General features: G+C 39.1%; 1 protein-coding gene across 1 annotated transcript in view; it reads right to left on the reverse strand.

Annotated features, from left to right (window-relative positions):
- Window positions 1-230: 230 nt before the first annotated feature.
- FAM134B (family with sequence similarity 134, member B) overlaps window positions 231-10,940 on the reverse strand; it is a 24,303-nt gene continuing 13,593 nt past the window's right edge. The window contains exons 4-7 of the mRNA XM_009324994.1: window positions 10,612-10,749; window positions 8,709-8,773; window positions 7,438-7,564; window positions 231-4,474 (exon numbers count right to left, since the gene is read on the reverse strand). Coding sequence (XP_009323269.1) covers window positions 3,963-4,474; window positions 7,438-7,564; window positions 8,709-8,773; window positions 10,612-10,749 — 842 coding nt within the window. The 3' untranslated portion in view covers window positions 231-3,962. The remainder of the gene's footprint in view (window positions 4,475-7,437; window positions 7,565-8,708; window positions 8,774-10,611; window positions 10,750-10,940) is intronic.

Consider the following 10,940-nt stretch of genomic DNA (forward strand, 5'->3'; position numbering starts at 1 on the left):
CCCCCCCCCCGTCCACCTGAAAACCACCCCTCCTTCAGAGCGGGCGGCGCCGGCCCTGCTCCCGGAAGGAGACTCGGCGTTGTCGGGCCCAACGTTGTAGCGGGTGCGAGCCCACCCGGGCCGAGAGCGGGAATAAACGGGGGCGCGGCCGAGGCCCCGCGGCAGGGGTTTGGTTTTGGCGTGGTGGGGTTTTCTTCCGGTTTTGGGAACAAACACACAATTAGACACGATGAAAGATAAAAACTAACACATATTTATTAAGTGATTTTACAAACAATCAATATAATAATTCCATGTTTACAAAATAGTAATCAGGCTAGGTAAAGTGCTGCAAAATATTTTAAATAAAGACATTTTGTAATTTTCCAGTTTCTGGTTACCCGGATGGGCGGTGTTACAGACTGTGAGGCCGCGCGTGTGCCGAGCACAGACATGCAGACTACAGGGAATTTGTTCGGAAGGCTTGAACAGTCTGGAAAAAGTGCAGAACTAACGAAAGACAAGTAAAATGAGTATTTCTTCAGACCCTATTACTTTGGGTTAAGATTATCCCCCCTCCTCTGCACAGACACTTTTTCACAAACGAACTGAAGAATGGTACGTAGGTGTGTAGTACACGCACACGAAGAGCCCCGCGTGCTGAAGACAGGTGCTTTTACATGGGATTTGACACACCTAAGGCCACTGATGAAGTGACGACCGCTCCGTCTGTCGCTCAGATGTACTACTAACGCAAGGGGAAATTCTGTGAGTACGAAGGGATGAACAGATCCTGTTCTGACACGCGTCCTTTTCTTCCGGTAGGGATGCGTGAAGAAGCCACTGCAAGGCGAGGGAGGGCGAGCACTGTGACCACGCTACTGCAAAAACACACGCATCCCCGATTTACTACCAGGTAGGAGCACACCAGATAATGCAGGCAGAACTGCATGCCCAGTGTTACCCCATGGGCCCTTGCTCACGCGTCCACACTCTTACGTATGCCCTCTGCGCTGACTGTACTGCCTTTTGACTAGAAATTGCACGCAAGCAGGCTTTCCACAGAACAAATGCATGTTTCAATGCTACGTGCTACCTCATACTCGCTTGCCTTTCTTCCTGCCCGTGTATTCGGTTTTGGAAGATGGGAAGGTGACGACCAGTGCTCAGTAGGAAAGACACCGTGGACCATTGTGATGGGAATTTTTAAGTAACTGCTGTTTTGTGGCTGCTGTTAGAATACAGCAGAATGAAGGTTTCTTGAGCGATTTCCAGCTGAAGGCAGTGTGGAAGGGATCTCACAAAGGACAGAAACATTTTCTTTGTGTTTTGCTGTCAAACCGCTGGCAGTGGAATGTATCGTGTCCAAGCAAAGTGTTTCGTACGTGCGGTTGTTTGGGAAGGAAGAGGTAACTTCCTACAGAAAACTAAGCATCTTTCCACTACCTGAGGAGGAATAGTAAATGTTACAGATTACCTCCTTCCTATTACATAGTATTTAGGGGCTTGAATGTAATCAACTACCACAAGAACAGAAAAATAAAATTCTGAAGACATTCAAGTAAGCAATTACGCCCCTAAACGTTAACGATTTGCTTGTTCAAGTTTTGCTTTGTTTTTCTTTCTGGAAAAAAAAAAATTGAGACTCATACTGGAGAAAAATCAATCTATTTTTCTATCTTGAAACCAGAAAATGGATCATTTACAAAAAGTCCGAGAAACTCCTCCAACTGCTTTTCCTTCTTGATCTAACCTGTAATTCTAGAAGAGCGCCCCTGCATTACGTACTTTTATAACTACAAGTATTCTTCATAAAACAACAATAAAGTGCATGCTGTTACAGTGCCACCACTGACAGCCAGCTAGTCTGTCCCCTCAATCCGCTCCAGAAAAGCCTGTGAAGGACGACTCCCTCCTGCCTCTCCCTGTCCTGTAGCCCGCTTCCCCTCCTGGCACCACTACTCCTGTACAAGGAAGCACACAGTTGTTTGGGTGTCCTACAAAGTTTCATCAGCAGCTTGGAAGTTGTACTCTTCTACTGTATGGATTGTCCTAAACATGCAGCAAGGAAACGAGGCTTTTAACTCATCTGAGAAATTTAAATGGCCTTTAAACTTACTGATTTGCCAGCAAAAGCTTCTTTTATTTTTGGTTTGCCTTTTTTTTTTCCCAAATGGGAAGGACAGGCTGGGGGAAGCTAAAAAGGAAACTTAGCAACCAATGCTGTGGAAGTGATGTGGCCACGGTTTTTCAATAATTTCCAGAAACTCGCTTTTAATGTTAAGATTTTGTAATTTCAAAAGCTGCATCTTGTGGGATCTATATCCAGCATCCACTTACTTTGTAATGGATTTGATAATGAAGGCACAGGCTCACTTTTTTTACTGGTAAAGGACAGCAAACACGGTCAATATGCATTACTGACACAAAAGCACAAGCAACGATAAAGCTAGTGTCAAAAATTCTCAGCATCTTTTCCTTTCGCTACACTCTTTTTGGCCATCTGCCCGTTTTTTCACCAAAATTAAAATGCAGTTAACTTTAAACACAGGTTTACCTACATATATATGTTAGTGGAAGATTTTTATGATCTGTTGCTGTACTTTCTGAGGGTCCTAGATGACAGCATTCACCTCTTCAAATGCCAGCAAATGGAAAATCACTTGAGTAGTAGTAGTAGCAGCTGACATGGTCCCTCAACTTTGCTAACGGTTTACATCACGTTAAAAAAACTAGCTTTACTTCTTCCTATTTTTTTTATTACTATTGCTTGGTATTACAATTCAATTTTGTCACAGGTGAACAAAAAAGCTCTAGAAAAAGTTAAACAAGTTACCTGCTTAAAATCCCATGCTACTCACTCAGCATGTGTGGAATTTAAACTGGCAAATAATTTAAACAAGTCCTTTTTCATTTGTTTTAAATTACATGCCGAGAAGATGATTCTGAGTGTCTTCTACAGCAAATGACCTCACCGAATACTTTTAAGTATCTTAAAATATTCAGCTTGCAACACAACTTTTGTTGCAAGTGATGGCAGCTGTCCCAGGGAAAAAAACCCCGAAACCCCACAGAATCTTGAATTAAGGAAGCGGCACCTAAAAAACCTTTTTTTTCTTCTTTTTTTTTTTAACCTCTAACCTCTATTCCAAACAATAACTACCCTCATCTGCTCCCAAAAAGGTTGTTTGGTTTACATGATATTAACTCTTAAATATAAAAGTGTGTTGGCTGACTTTACATGGGCAATACTGCCAAGGACCAGACTCTATCAAGGAACACAGCAGGTGGTCAGTCAAATAGCATGCCACTTTACAACTCTACAAACCTAAAACAGCAAAAAACTTGGAAATGCATCACCATATCCAAAATAACTCAAAGGTTTTAAGTATGAAATCAAGTTCTTTGATAGCGGTGTACACATATTTAAACTAGAGTTGTGCTGGTTAATGTGTTTCATATATAGTAGATGCACTACACAGAATGCTAACTGCAGGGATTCATACTTTTCGGTATGATTGAAGGAGGTGAGATTTAGTTAATCTCATTGCAATCCTCCAATAACTTACCCTCGCTGTGTGAATCATTGATTGTATTACACGGTTGGCAACCGAGAGTAAATAAACTGCTGATGTTGAAAATTTGGCTTAGGAGCCCAAAATACATGGTTGGCAAAAAGTTAAAAAAACCCTCTCCCGCAATTCTTTTGAACAACTGACCTCCAACACTAATCTGCAACCAAACAGTGGATAGATAATTCATTTCCATGCTATTACATTGAGGTATAACTACCAGAAACATTAAACTATCAGTATCAGCTGATATTTATCCAGTTAATTCACTCTGCGTAAGGGAAATAATTACAACACATCTAAAGGGATAGTTAAAGCTTACAGCTCAGAATTTTCCTTTTTTTTTGCATTTGATTTTTTGTGTGTGTTTTATGTTTAATTTCTTCTACGTTACCAGCTGCGATTTCCAGGTTAATGACTTCCAAGCAGATTTGAAAGGAAGCCTGATGATTTTTTCTTTTCCTGGGATTCTGCTTCTTGGCCTTGTGAAAGTCCCAATTCTTTCTCAATCTGCTCAAGCTCAGACTGGTCAAGCAGTTCAAAATCATCAGCTTCCTCTGTGTCTGTTTCCTCGCTCAAACTGGGCACCGCATGTGAGGGAGCTTGCTGTGCCGACTGCAACTGGTCTTTGATGGCAGCAGACACCGCAGCTGCGATGACATCCCCAGCAATTCCACTCATTAAATTAAAGGTTTGGTCACTGGTCAAAGGCAAGGAGAGCCCTGCAGTGGATGGTCTCTCTTTACTCTGTCTGGAAGCATGATCCACCTTGAAATATGTTTGTTCTTTTTTTTGTTTTTGCTGGATGGGCATACCGATGCTTGAGTCATCGTCATCATTTGTGCCGGCACCATTTTCTAAAGAAGGAAATTCTGAAAGATCTCTAGCGAAAGCTTCTTCATGATCGCTAGGTCGGTCAAAATCTATTACAGGACAAACAGAAGGAAACAGTGTCAGCAAACACAAAAGGCTTCCCCAAAAAAGCAGCCAAGTGTAAAAATGCAATTAGTAAGTTTTCCTTTAAATACATTTACTAATCCATAGTCTAGCAGTCTTCCGTAGTCTTAATGCAGAGGAACTTTGTGTTGCCTCTAAAATAAAATGGTTCTGAGGTCGTAAACCTACTACCACAAGTCACCTAGTAGCAACTTAACTCAGAAAGTTATTTGAGGATAATATCCTTTTTAAATGGTATCTAGCTCCATATGAAACAAGCCATGCAAATCTTCAGCACAGCCAGTTCTAAATACACGAGCCACATAAAGTCCTAAAATTGTAATGTCACAACAGGTCTTTAAACATTTTTCTTCACAATATATACAAGTTACAAATATGTAAGTGTGTGTGAATATATTACAAGCTTTTAAAACACTTGCAGAATAAAAAAAGAATGTTTACATGTTTAAATAAAGATATAAAACCAATATGAAGACTTAATTTATAACTTTTCTTGGCCAATGCTTGTATTAAATAGGAAACAGAAAATGGAAACTCTACAGATGACTAGGATAGTTTCACATTTTCAAGAGGATAAAAAGCAGAATGTAAACAAATAAAAGATTAGATTGTAATGGCTGCGTTAATGGCATGATATTTGTTACTATAAATGCATAAAATATACTGACCACAGTACATGGCCTGTGGAAGAGACCTAGATGAGCATAAGGGAGTATTTTGATCTAGTATTTGAATGAGAAGGTAAAAAATAATCACTTTGAACTTACTTTCTATGAAAACAAGCAATAGGAGCATTCATAAGGGCTAAGGAAATTAATCCTAAAAATGTCTGATGCGTCATTTTCTCCGTTTTCTTTAGGAAAAACAGGCTGGGAAGGTGAGGAGGAAGGGTGGTGCTGCATGCAGAGTGGTGGCTCAAATGCACAGAGCTTTGAGAGGAGATGAGCCAGTCCATGGGTGCATCCCATCTGGTCTTGCACTTGTGTGTATGTCCCGTTTGCTGAAATGCTCCGTGGGGGAAGAAGAGTGGATGTTGTTTATTTTTCACTTAGCAAGGCCTTTAATGCAGTTTCCCACGTCATCCTTACAGCCAAATTGGTAAGCAAACTGGGTAAGTGAACTGTAAGGTGGGTGGAAAATTGGCTGGACTGCCAGGCTCAAAGGGCTGTGATCAGTGATACAAGGTCCAACTGGAGGCCAGTTATTAGTGGTGTCTCTCAAAGGTACTGAAGCCAACACTGTTCAATGTTTAATTTTATTAATGACTTGGATGACAGGATGGAGCGTACTCTCAGCAAGTTCATGGGCAGAAAGGAACTGCTGTGGGGCAGGTGCATTTGATATTCTGGAGGGCAGGGCACCCTCAGAGGGACCTCAACAGGCTGGAGAAATGAACAGGCTGAAAAGGAACATAATGAAATTCAACAAAAGCAAATGTGAAGTCCTGCATCTGGCGTGGAATAACCTGTGCAGCAGTACAGGTTGGGGGCAACAAGACAGAAAGCAGCTTTCAAGAAAGAGACCTGTGGACGCAAGTCAGTGGTATACCCTTGCAGCAAGGAAGGCCAACCACATACTGAGCTATACTAGCAAAAATGAAGTCAGAAAGTCAACGGAAGGGATTTTCCTCCTCTATTCAGCACTGGAGAGCGTGCATTTGGAGTACTTTGTCCAGTTTTGACCTCTCCAGTACAAGACAGACAATGAAAGACTAGCATGAGTCCCCTGGAGGATCAGCATGATTATTAGGGGGCTGGAGAACACGACATATGAGGAGATGTTGAGAGAATGGGCTTTGTTCGGCCTTAAGAGAAGGCGGCAAATGGGGGATCGCATAGTTGTCTTTAACTAACTAATGGGAAGGTATAGAGAAGATGGGGCCTGACTCTTCTTAAAGGTGCACAGTGGAAGGATGACAGTAAATCGACACAAGCTGTAACATGGGAAATTTTAACTCACTATAAGAAAAAACTTCATCATGAGGGTGATCAAATGTTGAAAATGGCTGTCCAGGGAGGTTGCTGAATCTCTACCATTGGAGATGCTCAAAATTCAACTGGTCACAGCCCTGAGCAACTCGATCAAGTTGAACCTCCTCTGAATAGGAAGTTAGATGAGATGAACGATAATGGCTCATTCCAACTTACGAGTCTGTGACCGTACAATGCTGTCTATTTACAACTTGAAATATTAACAGAAGAATTTAAATTATTAACTTGGCCTGTATAATGTCGTTAAGTAATATCATCCTACTTGCCATTTACAGTGAACTTTTCCTAGAAAACGAGAAACGCAAGACGAGCAGAGCAACAAATCCACAGATAAGATTACACCAAACTACTGTTGTCCTTCATCTTTATTCAGGCAAAGTGCTAACTGAAAGCTTGGTCTGTAAGAAATAAGAACTTAGAGATCTGGTCAAGATCAAGACAAGTGCTTGAGAATCTCTTCCTAGTCTTAGTCTTCACATCTCATTTAGGCTCATTGCTGGCTGTCTTCATCAGCATTCTAGTAACCAAAACCTAGTAATACTTTCTTTAATTAGCTGCTTAGCAATTCAAAGTATTCACTTTTTCTTCCTCAGCTTTTATTTGTATAGCTCCACAAAAGCATTGGTACTAACTTAAAAGGTTTACTTGCTTAAAAGGTTTGGCGGAAGAGAGAGCTAAATCTGGCACTTATTCAATGTGTCGGTTTTACCCACCACATTTATTTAGATACTTACTGATGTACTTTATTATTTTTAAGATGAGGACAACTCTTACACAAGATGTATCCAAAATTATGTCAAACACTGGAATTAATTTTGAATTCATTGTTGGGGGAAAAAACCCAACCCAAAAAACTTTTTTCCTCAAATTCTCTAATCATTTTCACGTAACTTACATGACCGCGGTTCATCGATGAAATAGATGAAGCCATTACATACCATCAGATGTGTCTGTCTGTGGAGAATACCCCTCGGATAAGTTAAAGGTCCCATTATCAGTCCAAGATAGTTCTGATACATCTGTGTCAGACACTGACAGCTCTTTGGCAACAACTGCAGGACTAACCTAAACATGAAAGAGTCCCATACATGGTATTCTTATACTCAAAAAATTCACACTACAGGAAGCCAATGCTTAGATACTGAACAAGAAGCCTCTTGCATGTCATAGCAATATAAATCATCGCCTCTTTAAGCTTTAACTGTAGAAACATGAAAATAATAGTATATAATACTTAGAATTGAAGCATCCCTCTTTGTAATAACTGAAAGCTGTATTCTACTAAAGATGCATAGAAAAGTCCAATTATTCATTCTGAAAGTAATATCCTACTGTAATGAAAGCAGAATGAGCCTGCAAATACAAAATACATATAAATGTAAAGAAATGCATAAACTTGGATCAACCCCCCCCCGTTATCTATAAGACAGTAAAAAATTAGTTAAATAAAGTCATTATCGTTTATGAATTTATCCAACAATATTCAATTATGTCAGCTACAAATTTTTATCCCATGGGATATAAGATTGTTTGTTTTCAGAATACAAAAACACCTTCAAAGCGATCACTGTCAAAGTCAGGCTCTATATACTACTGATCAAATACTGCATAAGAATTCCTAGAAAACTGATGTTTTTTATATCAACCAGTGTTCTGATTATAATGGAAAATCCTTTGCTATACAGTTATTTAGAATATTAAGAGAGAAAGGAGATATTAGTGTTCTCATACATATCTAGAAAGATATTTGTAGATAATCTACTGATTTACACTATCACTAAAAATAATCAGACAAGTGATTACACAAGTATCTGACAAATTACATAGGTTTTCTACAAACGTTTCCCTTTTATATTTTAATTTGATAAAAATTAACTGCAGTTTCACTGTTGCAAATAAAAATAGCAACCTTTGCTATTAAATCTAGTTTAATCATTCCACAGCCAATATAAAATAAACACATTCTTAGTTTAGTAGGCCAAAGAAGCCATTACCTTGAAGGCCGGAAGCCACAAATGCAGTAAGTTAATTAGCATAAGCCTAAAGATGGAGACTATGAATCACTTTTAAAGCATACTGCTTAGTTCAGGAACACAGCCTCCTGGGCAGGTTAAAGTCTTCCACAGAAAACAGAGACAGTAGTCTAGATACTCTTCCATTATCTATATGGATTTTGAAAGAAAGATAGGTTTGACTGAAAAAAAGTCACCTTTGGACACAGGGCTGATATGTCTAATTCACTGTCATCGTCTGTGGGTTTTGTTTTTGCTGTTTCTGAAAGAAAAAAAAATATTTTTTATCCTACTCATGACAAAAGACGTGTGCATTCCCTGTCACACAGCTTGCGTAGTACAGTAAATTATTCTCCTGCTGCCACACAGTGCATCACTTACGTTATATGCTACTAAGGTGAGGGAAAAAAAGGCTGACTGAGAGGTAGATATTTATCAAAATATATCGTGCAGCAGCCAAAGCAGGATAGAGATTGTTGCTCTGAAATACTTTCCAACACATTTATTTACTTGAAGTCTCTGTTGCTCACCATAATATAATGTTCCCTGGCAATACAGATCTATCTTTTAAACTATACTGCTGGTACAATGCACAGTCGTAACATACTGTTGAAACAGGCAGTGTAGTTATCCCAGCAACATCACTTTTACATCAGAACATGCAATTTTCTGGATAATTGTGCGTAATCTTAATTCACAAAACCTTACTTCTTCTTTGCACCCAGTTCCCCTGCATTCGCATCATTTATATGCAAATATGCATACAAAGCATCCTCTGAAGCCTGGTAGAATGCTGCTCCTAACAGAGGAACGGAGACACCAATTTCGCCCTCCCCTCCTCTCCCCTCCCTTCCCTGTCTGAGAATAGTCTCATGAATATTTTAAACCAAAATAAGCTGAAAAAACACAGTCATATTATTCTTGGTTGCCTATTTTTGCAACTTGTTATTTCCTCTCTCGTGCCAGTACGAGGGTTTGTGAACCCATGTGGTGAACCCAAGTGGTGAAGCAAGGTAGGGAACTTGTCTGGGGTAAATTAAACTGGAGGGTGAGAGGCAGGAAAGAATGAATCTAACCTCAACCATTTTCCCAGTGCTGGCTTATGAAATTTATGAAACAATAGTCTGATCTCTCTGCCAGTTTCACTTAGAAGTAGTACAAGGTGGAATAGCACATGAAAGAAAATTTTCAGTGCATTATTCCTTATTTCCAACGACTACTGTATTGTATGTAAGAGAAAGGGAAAAGGCAGATGGTTCCTCTCATTGTGTCTAGGAACAGCACACTGTATGATGAACAGTTACAAGAAATGCATGTTTTAAAGCAGATATGAAATCTACTGATGTAACGCTAACTGAAAAGGGTAGGCTACCTTTAAGTCATGTGACTACACTACAAAGGTTTAATTACCAAAACTAGCACACACAAAAAGTAAACTAAAAATAACATTGTTCATGTAAGTATTTTTCTTGAAATAGCTTTATTACTTAAAATCTAGAAGTTTCCAATGTTGTAAAGAATTCAGGTGAGACAGGTGAGATTTTGTTTTCAACTGATTTCTCCCCTAACTAAAAACTTTGATTAATTTGTAGCAACTATCCTACTGCAATTCTTAAATGCTTATTGAGTATTTGGGGAGGAAAATGAATTATTGTTGCTGTTGGGAGTGAAAAACAAGGCGGATTTAGATACTGGAACAGAGTTCAATCTCTTACGGAAAATTCTGTTATGTACTCATTTTATGTTCTTGAGTGAGTCGCTCTCCTGGATAAGTCTGCCTTATCTAAACAGAGATAAGCGTTGCATACTGCACAGCGAGTAGTTTTTTCTGAAAATCTACAAGCAGTACACCTACTCAAGTATGAAGAGAACCATCAGTCTTGCCTTGTTTCCTTCCATGAAATAGTTTGGGTTTTTTTACCACACCCAGATGTCTGACATACGTTATCGCTCCTTATAAAGCTAAGAACGGTAGCCAGGTTCAAAGCAAGAAATACCTTTACAATTGGCTTCACAGGACAAACCAATCTGTCTGCAAGGTGAATAAATTTTTCTCTGCATACAGAAATACATTACTTGGGACTATACTTAATTACTCACCAGATCTCTCTTTTTTCTTCTGGTTGATATATTCCACTATTCCAAAATCTAGTTTCATCAGAACAGTCTTAATTTTGTTGCACACTTTCTGTCCAAATTCATTGCACTTAAGGAAGGGACATAAAAAGGCACACAATACTGTGATAAAAATGAAGACAGAGAGAAAAATTGTATTGAAATATTGCTTTACAAGAAGTTACTCAATAATGATTAAACAATGCATTTGCGTAAGATAACTACTGATTTTACATAATGCAATTAATTTTACATAAAAAAGCACTGTGAAATGCCCATGTCAGACAAACTGTTAACGTCAAATCCAGTTTCTA

This window comes from Pygoscelis adeliae, unplaced genomic scaffold (genome assembly GCF_000699105.1).
Source record: "Pygoscelis adeliae isolate BGI_AS28 unplaced genomic scaffold, ASM69910v1 Scaffold86, whole genome shotgun sequence".
In the NCBI taxonomy this organism is placed as follows: domain Eukaryota; kingdom Metazoa; phylum Chordata; class Aves; order Sphenisciformes; family Spheniscidae; genus Pygoscelis; species Pygoscelis adeliae.